This window comes from Adiantum capillus-veneris, chromosome 25 (assembly GCF_014529385.1).
Source record: "Adiantum capillus-veneris isolate H3 chromosome 25, ASM1452938v2, whole genome shotgun sequence".
Classification (NCBI taxonomy): domain Eukaryota; kingdom Viridiplantae; phylum Streptophyta; class Polypodiopsida; order Polypodiales; family Pteridaceae; genus Adiantum; species Adiantum capillus-veneris.
Genome location: NC_140955.1, coordinates 29,875,337 through 29,897,942, shown reverse-complemented (window position 1 = coordinate 29,897,942; position 22,606 = coordinate 29,875,337). Strand labels below are relative to the sequence as shown.

The window sequence follows — 22,606 nt, the reverse complement described above, 5'->3', positions numbered from 1 at the left end:
CCATCATTCCGAGAAGGATATGAAGATCTTTAGACCTCAGAACTCTCCAGTCAAGTTTCATACTTTTGACGGAAGGGAAGATGTTCCGAAAGCTACCGCTTTCATTCGACAGTTTGAAGTTGCCTTTGCGTCGAAGGTGAGGCATGTGACCAAACACCTCAAGGGGGATTGCAAGTACTTGGTGGTATACCAAAGCTTTGCAAAGGAACTTACAACAAGACTTCGATTCAATTCAAGGCTGAATTTTCCGACAAAGTTTTCTCAGAAGCGTCGAAGGTGAGGCATGTGACCAAACACCTCAAGGGGGATTGCAAGTACTTGGTGGTATACCAAAGCTTTGCAAAGGAACTTACAACAAGACTTCGATTCAATTCAAGGCTGAATTTTCCGACAAAGTTTTTTCCTCTACGCTTTGAGGAAGGCATTCAAGAAGATTGGGATCGGTTTGCTCAATAGGAACAAGAGCGAGTCAAAGCAAGTAGTGGTTCACTCTTGCCAAGGTAGCTCCATTCTTGATCCTCTCTGAGAAAGGAAAGATGAAAAAATTTAACGAAGGACTTCTGCCCGAATTTTGTAAAACCCATCTGCAAGATACTTTGCAACAGATGGTGGACTCAACAATAAAAGCTGAAAGTGTACACCTTAGTGTACATAGAATACAATCCCCGCAGTGGGACGAGAACCATTGAACACAAAAACAACGAATTTTTGTTACCTCTCCTCGAAGGATACGTTGCTATCCGGAGAAAGTTTGGAGAAAGGGAATTCAGTCCAAATCCTGAGTTTTTTAATAGAAGACCCTCAAACTTTAAGTGAGAGGGTAGGTCTTTGATCAAAGTTAAATCTTTGAGGAACTCATCAACTGCGTATTGCTTTTATGCACAAGATATGCACGTGTCTAACCAAAACAATCACTCTCGAGTGTTTATGAGAGTAGGGTTGAGTCAAAACGTTGTTTTATACGACGAACTGCTTTGCTTAACCATCCGGAAGGTCCATGATTGATCTGGTATCCAGTAGTTCTCCAACAAATTACCTGCTATTGCGGGTAGGAAATTTTGAAGAAACCATTCTGAGCTTTCAAGCAAAGAAAAGCTTTCATGAAGCTTGAGTACTCTTTAAGCCCACACCCCCTACCCAGTAAGAGAAGATATGGTAGTGCTTTTCGTACAAGTGAAGGAATACTCTCTTTACGAGGGAAGGAACAAGCGACGACTACGGCCTCTGCTCAAGGAATCCAAGGATTGAAATCCTAGATTATCTGATGAGCGGGTTTTGCTCTAAGATCGAGCAAAGGGATTGTCAGGTGAGCGTCTTTGCTCTAAGGATCTTACAAAGGGAAGGTAATTTCCCAGGCTCACCGAAACTCTAACACAACTTAAGAATTATGTACACCTTTGGATACATGGATAACACACGAAGATGCAGACCTATGCCAAGGTGGGTCATCTACCAGTTGAATTTTTTCCTGCTGAATGGAATGAGATGAACCAACTTCCTTTTTAGGAACTCGACGGGAGTTTGTTATACTCTCTTGAGCGCCTTTTTGCGCGCAAGGATGTTCCCCGACACGAGAATCTCTATTTGAGATGTGTTCGGTAGAAGGAATTTGAGTTTCTACGGAGAAGAGGTTTTCTAATGGTCGTTGATCATTGAGTACGCTATGTGTCTTTTACCATTACAGTAGCAACTTTTGGTTGCGGTATATGTTTCTCCATGAGTTTGTCAAGTAGCATTTACACGCTGCTGGAATAAATTCGAATCATTATGTTCGTAAAAATATAGTTCGCCAACCGTTTCAAAATAGTAAGAATTACATATGGGAGAACATCCCTGAGAATCAAAGAGGATTCACTCTATTGTGAACCCGGTTTGAATGTACGTTCAGAAAATGCTATGGCTAGAATCCTATCTGCCTGAGATTTTGCAAGTCGTCATTGATGCTTGCACGGTGAATCATTTTTTATGATTCTGTAAGGAAGAGACTCTAATGGGCGTCGGGAAAACACTGCTGGTGGTAATAACTCGCAGGAGGAAAAGATTGGAAGGAAGTGCCGCCGTGCACAAGGAATCTTCGGATTGGAACCGTCCGCCTACGTTGAGCGACGGCCCGGAACAAGAGCCTTCTTTAAGGTGATCGCAAATTGTGAAAGAAAGACATCGAGCTTAATGCTCTATGACTTGGGCTTTCCCTATGTAGGACACAAGAGGTTTAATACCCTCTGGACTAACAGCGCAGGATTATGCGCAAGGACAGATACCTAGATTGATTTCTAGGAAAATTATTCTTCTCAAATTTGAGAAGACGGAATCAAGTTAACAGAGTCTCGAATAAGGAAACTTTGGATCAGAACAATTGACCTACCCAAAGCAAAGGCCCGGAATAAGAGAACTTACTTCGGTAAGAGACACACTTTGTCTGCCACAGGAAGATTCACATGAGCTTAATGCTCTCGACATGCCCTATGCGGGAGGACACAAGAGGTTTAATATCCTCACGACTAATAGCGCAAGGTTATGCGCAAGGACATAGATCTAGATTGATTTTTAGGAAAATTATTCTTCTCAGGATTGAGAAGGTGGAATTCAGTTAACAGATCCTTAGAAAGACGCGAATGACAAGTTCTTACATGGCTCGTAAGTTTGATGAATGATGAAGGACATCCTCGAGGTACTAGAGGAAGGACATGAACTCGTAAGGTAAGTATTGAATTATGAAAAAAAAATTACTTTTTTAATTCTCTACTCAAAAAGGACCAGCTCAACTCACCATTGAGCAAGATTTGGAATTTTTCCGGTTTCTCCCCAGCAGTTCAGTTGGACCTCTACAGTTGAGGACAACTGTTTATAAGTGAGAGGGATGTTGCTAAATTGGCTTTACCTGACAGGAAAATAATTCTAAATGAATTATTGGATTTATAAGTGAGAAGGGTTTTCTCGCTTGGAACACCAAGAAAAATAATTATAAATGAATTATTAGAATTTTAAGTGAGAGGGGTTTTTTTCACTGGAGACATCCGAGTACAGAGAATTCCTAGTGTGTCATTCAGAGTAATGATGGAAGCACTGTGAAAGGGAATATCTGTAAGGCCACCAGGAACGGGTACTTCTGATGCGTCACATCGAATGGGTGACAGGGAACATCGGGAAGAAGTATCCGACCATCCGGGAACGGACATCTCTGATGCATCATAGGATGGGTGACATAGGGCATCGCGAAGGAGATTGTACCGTAAGTCCGGTAGGAAAGGGACTAGGTGATGGGTATTCCTGATGCGTCACAAGGTGGGTGATGAGTACATCGGAAAGGAATATCCATAGTCAGGAGGAAATTCCGAACTATGTTGGTATTGTGCACAAGGAAAAGCAAGCACTTGAATGAAGATGGGTTCAGAGGAAACTTTGAGGAAAAAACAAATGCTTTCTAAGGAAGCGGAATTGCTTTTCGGGAAAGCAGATGCTTTCCCACGAGGGAGTCTATGTCTGCATTGCAACTGTGCATGTGATTGCATCCAGGGACGTTGGGAAGTGCTGTGAAAGCATTGTTTTTAACTTAAAAGGTTTTATTAAGTTTTTGGGCGTTCCCACTTTTCCGTCCCCACTTGCCATCCCTTGCCCGATTGACTAACCCCTATTGCAACCATGTCTATTCGAGATCAAGTAGACCAAACTGCTACAGTCATTTCGTCTATCGATTCCTGCACTTATAAACAAGTCAAGAACAAATCAGTTTCATATTCAGGAATTCCATTTCATAAAGTCATCCAGCAGAATACTGCCAGCTCTCAATATCCCTGAAGCTCACAGAGACATCAGTGAATCTAGTATTCGAAAAATCGAGGCATCTGTTGACAAAGGAGCGGAGTAACTCCCCTCTTGTGCAAACCCACTGCACCAGATCTCCGGCCAAGCTGAATTATGGGTTCCATTTGGAATAGACTATGCTAAACCAAAAGCTTCAAGGTAAAGATTCTCATTCCCAGGAATATCTGCTAGGTCTTCCTCCTCCATTCGCTTCGCATCCAAGGCAAAGTAGGTCTTGAATTAATCCAAGAACCGTCAGTTCGTTTTACCTTCTTTCTTTCTTTCTATGCCAATGTCTGTTCTGGAACGAGTATCTGCTCGTTTTCGTCCATTTCGGGTTGTTCATCATCAACAGGCACATCGCCTTCAAAAGGCTTCAAGAGACTCACATGAAAAACAATGTAAATCCTCCAAGCATTCTGGCAGCTTCAGTCCAAAGGAGATATCATTTATCTTTCCGGAAAACCTAGAAAGGTCCACACTATGTCATGCTAAGCTTACAAAGAAGCCGCTCCTTTCCCTTTTGTTTTCTTTCTCGAGCGTGCCTTCCCATAATGTAAGAGCACCCAATCATTCTCCTTCAATTTCAAATCGTGATGATGGCGATCTGCTGCCTTTTTCTATCTTTCCTGAAATTTCTGCAAAGCCTTCGGGACCAAGTCCCTCGTGAACTGGTCGGCTTCAAAGAAAAATCTTTTCGTGCTAAGGAAGGGTGAAACCTTCGTAGCAAATTCAAGAATCGCAAATGGCACATTCCCCATCAAAGAGTTAATCGTGTTTCACTGAATTAGCAATCTCTGATTGCCCATCAGTCTGTCGGTGGAACGATGACGAGAACTGCAACCGCGTGCCTCTGTTCTCCCAAATAGCCGTCCGAAACAAACTCGTGAACCTAGGGTCCTATCAGAGACAATCTTCTCAGGCATGCCATGTAATCTGAAGACCTGGGCAATAAACAATCGTGCCCACATTGTGTTCTCGGGAGATGAGATCCATTGCAATACTTTCCCAGGGGTGGGTGGGTATGGGTAAAGGCTGTAACAATCCCTGTGCTTTATGCCTGTCAAACTTGACCTTCTGGCATACCAAGCAACTGCGCACAAACTCGTCCACATCCTTCTAGAGTCTCGGTCAGAAGAAGCAAGCATCTGTGCACAAACTCGTCCACATCCTTCTAGAGTCTCGGCCCCTTTCATGGCGATAGCAATGCCGCGGTGACCCGTAAAAGGCGGACAGTGGCATTCAATTAGAACCTTTTCCCTCAACGGCTGTGTAACGCACAACATGGTTTTCTTCATCAAGTAGCCATCCCGAATGGAATAGTCCGCTACTATCTCCCCTTTCTGTATTCAACTGAATAAATCTACAAAATCTGTCATGTGGCGTATTGACCGACCATATCCTCGAAGTTCCTATGATGTATCACGGAAATAGCCAGAACCAACGCCTTCCGAGACAAAGCATCTGCCACCACATTCTTCTGTCCCTCAACATGGACAATCTGGAAGTGAACTGTGACAAGATGTTCACCCACCGCATCTGCTTTTCTGATAGCTGCTTCTGTGACAAGAAGTAGCGCAAACTCTGATGGTCTTTAAAGACAGTAAAATCCGCTCCAAGAGGTAATGCCGCAACGAGTAAGAGCATGGATAACCGCCAAAAGCTCTCTCTCATAAATCTATGATGTGCCTTGAGAACAATCGGCTCTCGTAAGCAATGACATGGCCTTCTTGCATTAAGACCACACTGAGAGTACGACCACAAGCACCACAATATACTTCAAATGACTTCTGCAAGTCCGGCAAAGTCAAAAACTGGTCCCATAGTCAATTTCTCTTTCAAAGTCTGGAAGGCAGTCACCTCTGTGGGTCCCCACGAGAAAGGGACTCCTTTCTGTGTCAAGATATGCAAAGGGGAAGCAACCTCTACAAACTTTCGAATGAATCGCCTATAGTACGAACACAATCCCAAGAAGCTTCTAACTTCATGGACATTCTTCAATCGGGCCAATCACGGATAGTCTCTCTCTCTTGGCCGGACCCATCTGCACTCTTACTGCTGACACAATGTGTCCGAAAAAGTGCATCTCTGGTAGAAAAAATTCACTTTTCTTTGCATTAATCACTAACTTGTGATCTCGTAATGCCTAAAAGACCTGAAGCAGATGATCTCTAAGTTCTGTCTCATTCTTGGAGAAAACAATGATATCATCAAAGAAAGTGCCAACAAATAGCCTGTACTCTCGAAAAATCTTGTCCATCATCCGGTTAAATGTCGCCGGAGCATTGGTTAGGCCAAAAGGCATCACCAAAAGTCGTCCGAAAGGCTGTCTTGTACACATCTCCCGGCGCGATTCTGCTCTGATGATATCCAGTCTTCAAATCAATCCTGCTAAAGCACGAGGATCCATGTAATCTGTCGAGTATATCATCGATCCTAGGAATCAAAAATCTGTTCTTGATGGTGATTTTTTTGAGAGCTCTATAATCGATGCACATTCTCCAAGATCTGTCTTTTTTCAAAACCAACAACATTGGAGAGCAATACGGTGAAGTACTAGGCTGGACAAGACCCTTTTCTAGGAGGCCTTTCACTTGGTTCATAATCTCTTCATTCTGTGCTCAGCTCACACGGTAGGGTGGCCGGTTTGGTGGTGTGCTTCCAGAAATCAGATCAATGGTATGATCTTCAAGACGAGCAGGTGGTAACTCGCCTGGTAGACCCTCTGAAAAGCAATTGGCATGAGTGTGGAGAAAATCTTGACGTTCTTTTGTTCACGTCAAAACATATCGACCTTTATCCATCGTTCAGTTCTCTCCCAAAAAAATTAGAGTAAAGAAACTGAAGTTCATCAAGTACAATCTCTGAGCCCTTCAAATGTCAAAGTCGCATTCTCGCCCGGTAGTCAACCACGGCGTTGTTCTTGTGGTACCAAGGGATTTCGAGTAGAACGTCTCAACCTTCCAAGGCAATTACGTAAAACTCCGCATGCCCCAAACACCCCTGTCATTGCAAACGAAGTTTGCCAATGCTCGGTGTAATGGCAACATCCCGTTCGGGTGCCACCCGAACTACCTCCGCCTGTGGCCTCAGCCTGTCGGGCGTAATTCCAAATCGAGCCGCCAATTCACAAGAAGTTGGCCTTGGCTCCCTCAAAAGAGCTTCCTAATCTTTTCTTTTTTCCTAAAAAAGGAAAAGTTATACTTTTATGTATCTAATTCGGTTCGGGTCCCACACAATGTGATACCAATGCTCCTTTTTATCTGCCTTTTCTGCCACATTTCTCGACTGCTTTAGAACTTTCTGGCCTTTCGTCATCCTGTTCATTCGGTGCCTTTTTAGGGCACTTCGCGGAGATATGTCCAGTTTCCCCGCATCCAAAGCACTTTCCTTCCCTGATGTAGCGAGCCCGCTCTTGAGGAGTAAGCTTGGGTCGTGCATCTTTCTTTTCTGAGTTGCTCTTTCTCTTTCTACTTTCATTTGTCGAAGTCTGTTCAGCTCTTTGTAACATGATCTCATCGGTGGGGTAAGTCAGACTGCCAGAGTGGATGGCAAAACCCCGTTTCGCATGACTCATCAACTCCTCAATAGAAGCTGACTTCTGTTCCAAGCAGTGATCTCGGATCTCTGTAGGTGCACCCAAGGTAAACCGCTCAATCTGTTCCTTGAACGAGATCTTAAATGAAGAGGCGGATAGAAAAGAGCTTCAAAATCCCTTGTAATAAGCGTCCATTGTATCCTTCTTGGTCATCTGAAGATGGTTCCAAGCAGTTCGTATATCACGTTCATACTCTCGAGCCAGCCAAGAAAAAATAAAAAGCCTCTTGAATTTCAGCCATTTAACTGGCCCAGTCTTGCTTAATAGAAGCGTGGACCACCAAGTTCGAGCATTCCCCTTAAAGTAAGAGGCAGCTCTCCGAATCTTAGAGTGCTCCGAGAAACGTCCTCCCGCGAAAGCGATGTCAAACTGTTGTACAAAAGACAAAGCCTTCGAAGCATCTCTATATCCCAAAAATGTGTCAAATTTAATTGACTGTCCACCTTCTTTAAACTCTCGGACTTTCTTGCTTTTGTCTTCCAAAAAGTCATACTGGTTGGCTTTGTAAAAATTCTTCTTCTTTGCATAAAAGTTGTTGTCATCAGAGTCCGAACTGTCTGTAGACGAGTCCTCTGTAGAACTGTCACTCACGGGGCGAGATTTAGACTTCTTTGTCTTTTTCTTGCCCTTTCCGAAGCGTTGTTTCTTGCTTCGCTTTTTGCCTTTTCGGTCTTCTTCGCTTGAGTCAGATAAGCTAGAAGAACTATCAGAAGAAGAAGAACTGGGTACTTCTTCAAATTGAACACGCTTCTTCTGTTTCTTTGCCTTTTCAAATGTCGACTAATGACCCAAATAGCCCGGGAAGTCAGTGCCTTTCTCCTGCTTTTTGCCGTGCTTTTTAGCTTTGTTTTGCGCATCAAAAAGCTCAGCAATTCGTGCATCAACCACCTCTTCTAATTCCTTCTCTAAATATTTCTTGTGAGCAGAAGGTTTCTTGAGTGTGGTGTTGTGGTTTTCTGCCACTGCGCATGCACTTCCTGAAAAGAAGTCTCACTCGTATATTTTGCAAATTTTGGGTCCTTCGCAAAATTGAGCATCATCTTTGTTGCATCGCCGATCAATTGACGACGCTCCATCTCTCGACACTCCGCCTGAGTAGGCCGAGGTAGGCCATACTCCTTGCCGGAATCTTCGTTGTGATCCCTTCCCGCATCTCCGGATGCAGAGGGAGTTGACTAATCTTTGCCTGAAGCCACAAGTGCCGCGGAAAAAAAATTTGGGATTGGATTTTCCGTAGAAGAGAAATCGGTTGCGCTCTGATACCACTGTAACAGACTTGGACACTCCAAGTCAAGAATCTACCACCACAGCACAAATAACCACTTCAAGACTCACAATTGATTCGACACTGGCCCGGCGGAGTTCCGTGCCTAGAGATATTGGCCCCAAAGACTGGCGCCCCTTTCGGTATTTCTCTTTGTTGTGTTCTAAGTACAAGAGTGCGGGAAGGCGCTCACACTCAGACTCTGCGATCCAGATGCTCTGAGTTGTGAGAGGCCTACCCATTTAATTAAAGAGTACAAGGGTTGCCAAAAGTAGAGCCCCAAAAGCTGAAAATTAAAAGCTTAAGTAAAAGCTTTGAAAAATAAAGCAAAAGTTCTTTCTCCCTCTTTCTTTTAATAAAGCAAAGAGGCTTTTCTTCTCTCTCTCTCTTGCTTAAATGAAATAAAGCAAAGAGGCTTTCTCTCTTTTCCCATTGCGTGGAAAAGCAATGCCAAAAGTTGAAATCAAAAACAGCCCACGCAAAAGCAAAAGCAATGCCAAAATTCTGCCCAGCTTTCCGTAAATCGCGCTGGTGTCCGTACAACAGGCCACGTGTCAGCCCTCCACGTCAACAAATCAGGGTTAGGGTTAGGGTTAGGGTTAGGGTTAGGCTGGTTAGGGTTAGGGATAGGTTAAGGTTTAGGGTTAGGGTTAGGGCAAAATTAGGGTTTTTGATTTTAGGGTTAGGGTTTCAGTAGAATTGGGGTTTTGGATAGAATTAGGGTTTCTGATTTTAGGGTTAGGGTTTCATCAGAATTAGGGTTTCGGACAGCCACGTCATCACTTTGTGACAAAAAATTTCTTGAAAGCTTGCCAAGTCCTTGGAGTGTACGGCTTGGCATGGCAATGCCTCTGAGAAAAACAGCGGCTTGAAAAGAATCCTTGATCCTTCTTTGCAAGTGATCTTTATGGCTTATGCCCTGTGAGAGAGTGATGAAGACGGGAGCGCGCCGCATGCGCGATGAAGTAAGGGTGGGAGTGGCTAATAAGTCAAGGGTCGGGCCACAAAGATTCTTCAAATAAAGTTCCAATAAACTTTGGAAGCGTCACCTTGATCTGTTTGCTCTTTGGTAGGACCGGTATGCTTTCAGAAAAGCACATGCCTGTAGCTCTGATACCATTGTCACAACACGGGCACCACGTGCCAAAGAAAAAGAACAGATTGATCACACTTTTAGCACTTCAATAACAACTAAACTGAAAGAGATGCACGACACAAGACGAGGAGTGGCAGAGTTCCACCCGAAAAGAGCACTGGCCCCAAACCTTGGCGCCCCTTTCTATATTTCTTTATATCACTTGAACTCTGTACAACGCCGGTACTCCATCCTCTGCACCTCTCGAAGAGCATGCCAGAGAATGAGCCCTTGGCTCATATTTAAAGGCCCTTGGACTACGAAAAGCATTTTACATGAAAAGCTATAAACTTAAAAGCTATTGGCCCCAAAAGCAGATGCCCAAAAAGTGCCAGCACAAATACAAAAATCCGTACAGCTCTGCCATGTCAACAGTCAGCATAAAACGCGGAAATCCATACAAGTTGCCATGTCAATAGTCAACGTAAAATCCAGAAATCCGTGTAGGCTGCCACGTCAACAGTTAGCACAAAATTCGGGAATCCGTACAACAGTTGGCACGTCATCAAGCTACTCACAAATTAGCATGTGTGTGTGTGGACTGGTCTTGCTTTATTTTATTATCTTTAGTTTACTTGGGCCACGTTCGACGAGGTCCCATATCCGATGGGGCACATAATTTGGTGGGAACTTCTTTTGCTTCTTCTTGTACCACTGCCTCTCAATCGGGATCTGTAGGTTGGCTCTGTTTGTCACAAGACGGGCACCACGTGCCAATAGAAAAGAACAGATTGAACAGACTTTTAGCACTTCAATAACAGCTGAATTGAAAGAGAGAGACGTCACGCGACACGAAGTGGCGGAATTCCACCCCAGAGAGTATTGGTGTAAGGTGCAGTGGAATGAATGAATGAACTTTGCTCAAGATGAGTGCTCCGAACTGTGCTCAAGGTTCCTTTTTGTTCTTATGAAAGGGAGAGCCTTCCGTTCTTAATGAGAGAGTGCAATGGACACACAAAGTGAATGGACACAATGCGAGAAAGTGTATGAGACTGCGAGATAGAGAGAGAAGAGAAATACGACACCAGAGACGTAAAACCCTCCTCCGAAGGCCCCACTCGTTGGCGAGAGTGGTCTACTATTGATTGCACAAACTGGTACAAAGTGGATGCATGTGACTGATGCAAGTCTAGGCTAGGTCGATGTTGACGACGGGGATGACGAGATCGATGCTAAGGCTGAAAACTGATGCTACTTTTCCTGCTGTCCAAAAACACTGATGGGCTGAAATCTGCTGGGACCAAAAACGCTGATTTGGGCTGAATTCTGCCGGCTGAAAACGCTGGTTTTAGCTGGCAAAAACGCTGATATTATGATGCTATGCACTGCTGAAAATGCCTGGGATGTGGGCGATCATGGTATGCTGAAAAACGCTAGGTACTGTGGTCTTGGCGATAAGGTCTTGCTGGTGGAAGACGCTGAATACTGGGAGTTCTTGGCGATGAGGTCTTGCTGGTGAAAAACGCTGGATACTGGGAGTTCTTGCTTGGAGGGAAAACGCCACGAAGGGGGGGATCTTGCTGAGAGAGAGGGGGGGAACCTACTGCCTACGGCCTATGTTCTCCTTCTCTTCTGCCAATTAGTGCTAGCCTAGGTTTGCTTATATACAAACTCACTCAATTTTCCCTACCTACTTTCCAACAAAAGTCACTTAAAAATAATAAGTGAAAAATGTCAAAAATAGGGAAAATAGGCTAAATGCACTGGAAAATTCCCCTGAAGGATTTTGATGGATTCTGCTGGGAATGCTTATGATCATGCTGTGTGCAACCAGAGGAGATGCATGTACACTAAGTGCCTGGGCATGCACGGTCTGCGAACAGACTCACAAAAGTGCCATAACACTTCTAATCTAGACTGACTTGACTGACGGAACCCTTGTCGTGTTGCAGCTTGTCCACGGACACATAGGGTTGGATGTGTCACGTGACATCCCCTCCTTTTCAAAGTGAGGTACTGGTACCGAACTGTATGGCGTCGATGGAGATCGTCAATAGCCTTCGGAATCCTGGGAGGGACTCTTTGCCGGCCCACTCTGATGTGTGCGTCGTGCGGTACTTGAACTTCATAAAGGTCTGTAACGCTTGCTTCTTAGGGCCGCGCCGAAAGCGACACAAAGCCTTCTTAGGTTTCTTCGATGCTTCAACTTCGTCGAGAGTCGTGCTTCTTTCTCCTTCAAGAATCTCCATGGCTGAAAATTCCTGGAACCATTTCCAACACAAAACCATGAACATACCTATTCCACGTAAAGTGAGTGGAAAAACTCTCGTCTTCCTAAAAGATTGTGCATGCAATGTAGATGAACAAAGACACGGAGTGCCAAACCGTTCACCACACACACGCAAACAATGAGATCAAATCTCTCTCTTATGATCTAAAGCAATTAACTGTGGCAATTCACAACGGAAATGCCCATGCTTTGTGCTCATACTATCATGTGCTCTTTCTACAAATGTGTGATGCCAAGGAAGAGACATGGAATGTGACTTCCTAAAATGCATACTTTTCAGCTTTGCGTGAACAATCCGCATACATGCGTGCTCACTCATGAGTGAAACGTGCTCAACGGACAATATGTCATGCCTAGGAAAAGGAATACATAAAGACGCTGATGAAAATACAGGAAACGATCACGAATGAAACACTCGAACAATGCGTGCGTACTAAACATGCGTACATAAAACTTCTTGTGAGGGTTCTTTGGATCTAGGCTCGAGAGCCAAGATCGATTCTTCCTGAGGGGTTTCTTTGGACCTAGGTTTGAGAGCCAAGATCGGTTCTTTGTGATTGATCGAATCTGCAATGAGGTTAGCTTCACTAGAAAAAGTATCAACTAGCACATCATCCTTGTGAACAATCACGTCATCTTCATGCAAATCATCATGCTTGTGAGAAATCACATCTTGATCATGCAAATCATCATGCTTGTCGGTGTCATCCAAATCATCATGCTCATCATTATCATTCAAATCATCATGCGTATCATCATGCAAATTCTGTGTTTCATGCTTTGATGAAAATACAAGAAACGATCACGAATGAAACACTCGAACAATGCGTGCGTACTAAACATGCGAATACATAAAACTTCTTGTGAGGGTTCTTTGGATCTAGGCTCGAGAGCCAAGATCGATTCTTCCTGAGGGGTTTCTTTGGACCTAGGCTTGAGAGCCAAGATCGGTTCTTTGTGATTGATCGAATCTGCAATGAGGTTAGCTTCACTAGAAAAAGTATCAACTAGCACATCATCCTTGTGAACAATCACGTCATCTTTATGCAAATCATCATGCTTGTGAGAAATCACATCTAGATCATGCAAATCATCATGCTTGTCAGTGTCATCCAAATCATCATGCTCATCATTATCATTCAAATCATCATGCGTATCATCATGCAAATTCCGTGTTTCATGCTTTGGAGAAGAAGAGACTGAGAGAGTCTCCTTCTCCTGAATCTGTTCAATCTTCGCCTGCACATTTGCAATGAGAGAGGGAGAATGAACAACTTCCTCTCCACGAATGACAATGGGAGAGTCACTTTTGGCATTGAAAGTGAACGTATTTTCTGCCCAATCAATGAGAGGGTTATGCTCAAGAAACCATCGAATACCCAAAATCATATCACATCTTGAGAGAGGAGAGACTAAAAATTTTCTTCGGAAAGCAGCTTGAACTGTAAACAACACATCAAAGCACTCTTTCGTGATGAGAGTCCACACCGGGAGCGAAGCCAGAGACCTCGAGAGGAGATTTCTGACTAACCTCTAGGCGGGCTCTCCCAACAAGAGAGGGACTGATCACATCATGCATACTACCTGGGTCAAACAATATGACAAAACGCTGCCCCATCATATGACAATAACATTTAATGAGAAACTCATCAATGGGAGGGTCGGGAGAAACTTGAAGCACACTCGTGTTGTCATTGATTGCATTGACAGAGGAAGTGGATACTGTGGATTCTTTAAATTCATTAGATTCAAGCTTAGGACATGTTCTTTTTATGTGACCCTTAATGTGACAATGAAAACAACAACCTTCCTTAGAATGTTAGCCTTACCCTTAGGTTCATTGGAAGAGTTCTTTTCTGAGAGACTATTGGAAGATTGGTTAGAAGAGTTACCGTTCTTACCATTCTTACCGTTCTTACCATTCGGAGGGTTCTGAGAAGTCTGGGAGGTACTTGTTAAAGTCTTGTTCTCCTTAGGCTTTCCCTTGTTGTGCTTCATCTCCTGTGCGAGAGCAATTGCTACCGCCTTGTTGAGATCGATTGGATTGAGCACCTCAACATCGTACTTGATATACTCGTCCAATCCATAAAGGAAAGCCTCTTTGCGCTCATTAGCCGACTTGCGTAATTGGGTACCTAGCTGCAAAACACGATTAAAAAAAGACATAACCGGCATACCATTTTGCTTGAGAGCGCGCCAATCGTCCTTCAATCGTGCAAGGTACTGAGGTAGCATAAACCGCGCCTTGAGCTTGTCTTGGAAATCAGCCCAATTGAAGGAAAGGGGCGTAAATTCGTCGGCTTCCTCTAGGTGCGCGGCTAACTGTGCCTCTTGCCATGCGTGGTACCAATTCATGGCATATACGGGCAAGGTACATAGCTGCCGTCAAAACCTTGCTATTTCCTGTCTTCTTAGTTGTCGCAAAATAAGCATTAAATCGATGCAACCAAGAATAAATAACCGTAGCATCCATCTTACCATCATACTTACTGAAAGTCGACTTCTCTGTGACTGGGTTGTTGGAGTCCGCATCCCGGCTTGCGCCACATGAGGAACTACCAACATCTTTGGCTGGTTAAGACTTCGAGGCAAGAACTTGTCGAACCAATTCTTGCGTGCGTAGGTCTCTTTGAACCTCCCGATCGGTCTCCAAGGCCGCTCGTCTTGCTTCGGCTTCCTCCTTTCTTTGTGCTTTTCTATCTTTTCGTTCCTCGTGCTTGCGTTCCAAGGCAATGCGAGTCGCTTCTTGTTGTATTGCTTGTCTTTCTTGTCGTTCATCGCACTCGCATTCCAAGGCAATGCGAGTCGCTTCTTGTTGTTCTGCTTTTCTTTCTAGTTGTACCATCGCAACGCGATTCGTTTCTTGTTGTTGTGCCAACATCTCCAGCATCGACTTGACCAACGCCTCCATAGGATTTGGTACAACTCGTGGCGTAGATGGAAAAGGGGGAGGGTCGGAAAAACCTCCTGGTGGGAAAAATTCTTCGTCGCCTCTCTCATGCTCATCACCTGTATGCGAAGTATCTATTCCGCTTCGGGTGATGACCATGCACTATGATCTTTGGTTCTTAAGTTCGCGAGAAACTTGGGTTCTTGCGGTTCTTGGGTTCTTGAGGGTCTTGAGGTCTTGAGGTTCTTGAGGTTCTTGAGGGTCTTCTTTTGCTTGCAACTGTGTTAGAGAAGGATCTTCTCTTCACCCGAGTTCTGCTCTTTTCCGCAGGCGCACCCCTTGGCGGCCTTGCGCTCACACCAAGGTTGCTTTTTCCCACCTCACGTCAATTGCCGGCCGCTAAGTGCACGGTCCGCTCTCAATGAGTGAAAAGAGGCACAAGGGGAGGCTAGACAAGCCCTTCTTTCTTGGGATTCCTGTCACTCTTCAAAACACGATTAGAAATCGACACGCCCAAGCGAACTTGGGCTCGTGCGACCGCAACAAGCAAATAAAATTCTTGTGGTTCTTTCCTTGAGTGATACAGAACATTGCCAAAGCTCTGATACCAATGTAAGGTGCAGCGGAATGAATGTTTGAACTTTGCTCAAGATGAGTGCTCCGAACTGTGCTCAAGGTTCCTTTTTGTTCTTATGGAAGGGAGAGCCTTCCGTTCTTAATGAGAGAGTGCAATGGACACACGAAGTGAATGGACACAGTGCGAGAAAGTGGATGAGACTAAGAGAGAGAGAGAGAGAGAGAGAGAGAGAAGAGAAATACGACACCAGAGACGTTGTAAAACCCTCTTCCGAAGGCCCCACTCTCGTTGGCGAGAGTGGTCTACTATTGATTGCACAAACTGGTACAAAGTGGATGCATGTGACTGATGCAAGTCTAGGCTAGGTCGATGTCGACGACGGGGATGACGAGATCGACGCTAAGGCTGAAAATTGATGCTACTTTTCCTTCTGTCCAAAAACGCTGATGAGCTGAAATCTACTGGGACCAAAAACGTTGATTTGAGCTGAATTCTGCCGGCTGGAAACGCTGGTTTTAGCTGGCAAAAACGCTCATATTATGATGCTATGCACTGCTGAAAATGCCTGGGATGTGGGCGATCATGATATGCTGAAAAACGCTAGGTACTGTGGTCTTGGCGATGAGGTCTTGCTGGTGAAAAACGTTGAATACTGGGAGTTCTTGGCGATGAGGTCTTGCAGGTGAAAAACGTTGGATACTGGGAGTTCTTGCTTGGAGGGAAAACGCCACCAAGGGGGGGATCTTCTGAGAGAGAGAGAGGGGGAACCTGCGGCCTGTGTTCTCCTTCTCTTCTACCAATTAGTGCTAGCCTAGGTTTGCTTATATACAAACTTACTCAATTTCCCTACCTACTTTCCAACAAAAGTCACTTAAAAGTAATAACTGAAAAATGTCAAAAATAGGGAAAATAGGCTAAATGCACTAGAAAATTCCCCTGAAGGATTCTGATGGATTCTGATGGGAATGCTTATGATCATGCTGTGTGCAACCAGAGGATATGCATCTACACTAAGTGCCTAGGCATGCACGGTCTGCGAACAGACTCACAAAAGTGCCAAAACACTTCTAATCTAGACTGACTGGGCTGACGGAACCCTTGTCGTGTTGTAGCTTGTCCACAGACACATAGGGTTGGATGTGTCACGTGACAATTGGCCCCAAACCTTGGCGCCCCTTTCTGTATTTCTTTATATTGCATCAACACAGTACAAGCCGGTACTCCAAGTACTCCAGACTCTGCACCCAGTGTAACAGGGAACGGGGGAAACACAGCCTAAACGTTTCGAAACGACGTTCCGGACGAGTCCCGTTCCCAAAACGGAGTCGGGAACGGAACGCCGTTCCGGAACGGAGTGTAATCGGAACGGTGTTCCGGAATGGGGGGAACAAGGCAAAACATGAGGCGGAACGGCGAAACGCAGGTCGAAACAGGCAAAAGCAGGCATTTGGGGGCAAAAAAGTGGGCTTTTGGAGACAGATTTGGGGCTGTTTGGGGAACATATTTGGTGCAGTTTGAGGGCAGGTTAGGAGGCAGGTTAGGGGGCAGATTTGGGGTTGTTTAGGAGTTTATTTGGGACTAAGCTGAATGGAGGTAATTCAAGTCTTACTTTAGTCGACCGTTCCGGCCCCGTTCCCATTCCGGCCCCCCTCCTCCTCCCCGTTCCCGTGCCGTTCCGGACCCTCCTGTTCCCGTTCCCCGTTCCCGTTCCGGGTAACTATGTAGACTGCACCTTCTCCAGGAAGCATGCCAGAGAATGAGCTCTAACCTCTTATTTAAAGGCCCTTCGCTTGAAAAGCAATTATAGTGAACAACCTTCAGACTCAAAAGCATCTAGTCCAAAAGCAAAGCCAAAGAGCTGCCAGCGTAAATCACGGAAATCCGTACAGCTACCACGTCATCAGCCAGTGCAAAACGCGGAAATCCGTACAGCCTGCCACGTCATCATGCCAGCGCAATTTTTGAAAATCTGCCACGTCATCATTTTGCTTCGCAAGTTCTTGTGTGTGTGTGTGTGAGCCCTACTTTATTTCCTGCTGCTCTGCCTCTTCACTTAGGGTTTAGGCCCCTTGGCCGACATATGTAAGTTGGCTCCATTCTTTAGGCTTTGACACATCAACAATTTGTTACATCTCCCCTTCTTGAAAGAGAGTAATCCTCCGCAATTACAGCATATCTACAAAACAGCTCAAGTTAGCTCAAAAATTTCTGAGGGACAATCAGTTTGCTGTTTTAGTTAAAGAGTTAGCTTCTCCTTTTGGCTCTTTTGATCAAGGAGTTAGCTTCTCCTTTCGGTTGTTTTGATCAAGGAGTTAACTTCTCCTTTCGTCCAGATCGGAACTCTTGATATTCCGGCGTAGTAAAATTAGCCATCACACCCAGACCGTACTGATCATCCATGGGTGTCTTGATGGACTAAAATTACATACCCGGGCAATCTCATCCAATTAGGAATATTCAGTAATTGGCACATCACAATGCAACACAAATGCTCACATATGCATGTTACAAGACATAGAAACATAAAGTCGCCGATGAACACTCCTCCCGCATAACCTAACAAGGTCCGGGCCGGGAGATATTCAACGACTCCCTCATCAGTCCTCCCGCATAACCTAAAAAGGTATGGGCCGGGAGATATAGAGGCCTTTTACAACCAAACGCCCCCCAGACCGCAACCTGCATCGTTTGGAGGTGCCGAGAGTAACCACTGCTCAGACTTCTTAATACTCCTCCCGCATAACCATCCAGGTCCGGGACGGGAGTCACAACAACAATACTCCCCCCGTAATTAACCACAAGGGTCCGGGCCATGAGTTTTATAAAAAAAACAGCACTTTTCAAACATTCAATACTCCCCCCACAAATAACCACAAGGGTCCGGTGAACAAGCATTCTCAAACATAATTTCTCACTACTCCACTCGGGAGTAAAATCACCAATCATTGAAACCAGTATTAAAACCAGAGTCAATCGGCACCAAGACAAATTCAAAACAGATACCATCCATTTCACACAAATTCCAAACAGGATGACCGAACAAGTTCTCAAACAGATTCTCAGACAAAATTCAAACTTAAAAAGCAATCTCAACATCAATCGAGCTCGAAAAGTCGACTGACTTTCCCTCCTCAAACCTACACCAAAAATTAGGGTTAGGTTCCTTCCATGAGGTCGTAGCCGAGCACAGCATGGTCCATCAGCTCTTGGACAGAGTGTTTTCGTTGGCGGCGATGGTAGTCCCAAGATAGCAATCGCACTGGATCTCGAAGGTCATCTGCTCGTGGGGAGACATCTACTGAGAGATGTCGAGAAATTTCAAGTTATAATCTGCTAGGGTTTCCATGGCAAGCATTTCAGGACACCCCACTCTGCCAGAAGTTGCACTCCGAAGGAAGACTTCGGGTAAAAATTTTCTTGAAAGCTTGCCAAGTCCTTGGAATGTGCTGCTTAGTAGCTGTAGACATCAACATCTGCATGGCACTGCTTTTGAGAAAAAACTGTGACTTGAAACAAATTTGGATCCTTCTCTTGCAAGTGATCTTTATGGCTTATGCCCCGTAAGACATGAGCGGTGAAGACGGGAGCGCCCCCGATGCGTGATAAAGGATGAGAGTGGCTAATAAGTCCGGGTTGGAGGGCGAAGATCCCTCAAATAAAATTCCAATAGCTCTGTCTGCTCTTTTGTAGGACCGGTATGCTTTCAGAAAAGCACACGCCTGATGCTCTGATACCACTATCACAAGACGGGCACCACGTGCCAATAGAAAAGAATAGATTGAACAGACTTTTAGCACTTCAATAACAACTGAATTGAAAGAGAGAGACGTCACGCGACACGGAGTGGCGGAATTCCACCCCAGAGAGTATTGGCCCCAAACCTGGGCGCCCCTTTCGCTATTTCTTTATATTGCATCAACACAGTACAAGCCGGTACTTCAGACTCTGCACCTTCTCCAAGAAGCATGCCAGAGAATGAGCCCTAACCTCTTATTTAAAGGCCCTTTGCCTGAAAAGCAATTATAGTGAAAAGCCTTCAAACTCAAAAGCATTTGGTCCAAAAGCAAAGCCAAAAAGCTGCCAGCGTAAATCACGAAAATCCGTACAGCTTGCCATGTCATCAGCCAGCACAAAACGCGAAAATCCGTACAACTTGCCACGTCATCATGCCAACGCAATTTTCGAAAATCTACCACATCATCAGTTTGCTTCGCAAGTTCTTGTGTGTGTGTGTGTGAGCCCTTCTTTATTTCCTACTGCTGTGCCTCTTCACTTAGGGTTTAGGCCCCTCGGCCGACATCTGTAAGTTGGCTCCTTTCTTTAGGCTTTGACAAGTCAGCAGTTTGTTACACTATTCTTCAATGGCTTGACACATCAGCAATTTGTGACACCGCATGGAAGTGATGAGATCGTTGGGGACAGCCACCCTACAGATATAAAAGAAAACTTATTTTTAGTACTAGCTTCTGGCGGTCACCCACCTCCATCCACTTTGTATCCGTGGCCAACTAATTCTCAAACTTCACCAAGTATCAATGAGTAACTTTACCTCTTTGGCACACTAGGTTTAGTGTGATGTTCTCCGGCTGATGCTAGCCCTTTCTACAACCTGACAATACACTTGGGGCGTTGCAGCTTGGTCCACTCTCACGAGCCTAGCACTCCATTTTGAATTGGCTTCCACCAGCAAGATGATAGTGATCCAAGAGGGTCGACCTAAATTGCAACTTGCCACATAGTTCATCCATCAAAAAGAGGTGCACTTGTCACAAACTGCTAACATGTCTAAGCCCTGAAGAATGGAGCCAACTTGCAAATCCCGGTCGAGAGGTATAAACCCTAAGAAGAACGAGTAACAGAAGAAGAAGTGCTACCAACTTATGGGGACCCCGTCCGATGGGGCCCCAGTGACATAAAGGAATTAAAATAAAGCAGGACCCACCAATACACAGCCCGGATTTTCCGTCGACTGCTGACGTGGCAAAACCAAACGGATTTCAGCGTTTCACGCTGACAGTGCTGACGTGGCAGATTTCCGCAAAACGGGCTAACAGTGCTGACGTGGCAGTTGTACGGATTTCCACAAATTGGGCTGGCAGATTTTGACGCTATTTGGACCAGTTGCTTTGTTTGAAGCTTTTCACTGTAACTGCTTTTCAAGTCAAGGGCCTTTAAATATGAGGTTAGGGCTCATTCTTTGGCATGCTTCCTAGAGAGGTGCAGAGCTTGGAGTACCGGCTTGTACTATGTTGATGAAATATAAATAAACCGAAAGGGGCGCCAAGGTTTGGGGCCAATACTCTCTGGGGTGGAATTCCGCCACTCCATGTCACGTGTCGTCTCTCTCTTTCAATACAGTTGTTATTAAAGTGCTAAAAGTCCGTTCAGTCTATTCTTTTATTGGCACGTGGTGCCCGTCTTGTGACAGCAGTGACAGAGAGGTGTTGTAAGCTTATCTACGGCCTGACACTCTGATTCATTTAGCGGGCCCGTTGCTTCCACATCTTCGAGGCTCGACCTGTTCCACTGGCTGAGACTCTTCGGGACATTTGGCTGGAGCTCGTACAGACTCAGGGTCAGTTTGAGAGACTTCAGGGCAGCTCCGACCGCATGCGGGAGCGCCAAGAGGCTTTCTTACGACTATACTTATCCGAAGATGTTTTCTTGCTTGTCCCAAGTCTTATGGAAAGTCGCCTTCGTTTCCTCAAAAGGAACATCCAAATATCCCCACAGACTTGTCATCCTCAAAAGAATCCATAACGGGCGCTACAAATGAAAGGTACCTTGGTTCCTCATTCTTATTAGTAAACATATCTCATTGGCTTCATCTCAGACATTAGTGGACAACGTACTTGCAACAATACAAGGCTGGGAATTGAAACCTAAAAAGTCCTTCCCCCACAAAAGAAATACAGCCCACTTAACTACATACTTGTATGAATTAGGGGCATCCTCAGCTCATGTCAAGTTTGGCACGCCCAGTGAAAGCAATAATATCTGAGAGAAGCAGATAAATGGAATACTTGGCGAACCCCACGTTATAATTATAAAAAGGCCATCCCACACCTGTCTTTAGAGATCACAGATTCACAATCGCAACCAATCAAAAGATATGTGCTTTCATTCATCTCTCTCTCTCTCTCTCTCTCTCTCTCTCTCTCTCTCTCTCTCTCTCTCTCTCTGTGTGTGTGTGTGTGTGTGTGTGTGTGTGTGTGTGTGTGTGTGTGTGTGTGTGTGTGTGTGTGAGAGAGAGAGAGAGAGAGAGATCACTATGCAAACAAAAGGGGTGAGCTAACCTCATCCATGCCCTGTCTGATAGCTGCAGAACGCACGCACTCCTTGAAGTCTTCTGTTCGGTCCCTTGCAACTCCCATGTTATCCCACGTGGCGAAGAGTGGACAGACAATGGCAATGAATTCACAAGGAAGATTGTCGATCTGGTCGTGTTGCAGATTATGTAGTGAAGTATGGAGTACGATGGACGTCGGAAATATTCGATTGGTAATATAAGGCAGGTCCGTGCTGCTTGCATGGCGCGCAATGATTGGGTATAATAGAAGTCGGTTTCCCCCCTCGTCCCCCCCCCCCGAGTCATTATATGGCACGGCTCTGGCTCACAGGAGATCTAGGGCCCAGATTTGGGCGGGCAAGGCTGCTTTAATCTCAGCCATCGGATCATGCAGTGAACTGGGGTGAACTAGGGGTGGGTGAACTGGAGGGTGTGATCATGTGCCGTGCCAACATGGGTAGCGACGCGCGCTAGGGTGGTGGTAGGGCATTTGTGTGGCAACCGAGATGTCCCAGGTTCGACCCACACCCTACAAGGCTGGTGAACTAGGAGTGAACTCGGGTGCCAATTTTGCCCCGAGTTCACCCTTAGTTCACCCCCTAGTTCACCGAGTCGACGGACAGCTGAGATTGCATTGCGATTTCCGCTTCTCTTTCCCACCATAGATCCCCCTGGCTAGAGCCGTGCCATATTGTGACGAGCCCCCCTCGGGGGTGCGTTCAGAATGCGCATCATCTACTCAACCCATCTTCTACCCTTTTCCACCCAAAACAGACTTGCACCCTTGGGAGTCCGTGAGTGTCATTTACACCAAGACCT

The 22,606-nt window shown here is 45.3% G+C and overlaps 1 protein-coding gene across 7 annotated transcripts in view; it reads right to left on the bottom strand.

Moving 5' to 3' along the window:
* SYP81 (syntaxin of plants 81) overlaps window positions 1-22,606 on the bottom strand; it is an 81,044-nt gene that overhangs the window by 50,327 nt on the left and 8,111 nt on the right. Inside the window, exons 1-2 of one of the 7 annotated variants that reach the window (XM_086499504.1) lie at window positions 21,795-21,932; window positions 21,431-21,564 (exon numbers count right to left, since the gene is read on the bottom strand). The exons of 3 other annotated variants lie outside the window; for them this stretch is intronic. Coding sequence is in view for 1 of the 4 variants with exons in the window: in XM_086499497.1 (XP_086355623.1) it covers window positions 21,795-21,872 (78 nt within the window). In the remaining 3 variants the exon portion in view is untranslated. Of the gene's footprint in view, window positions 1-21,430; window positions 21,565-21,794; window positions 21,963-22,606 lie in introns of those variants that run through there. 3 more of the 7 variants (XM_086499500.1, XM_086499497.1, XM_086499502.1) reach the window with 3 other exon arrangements.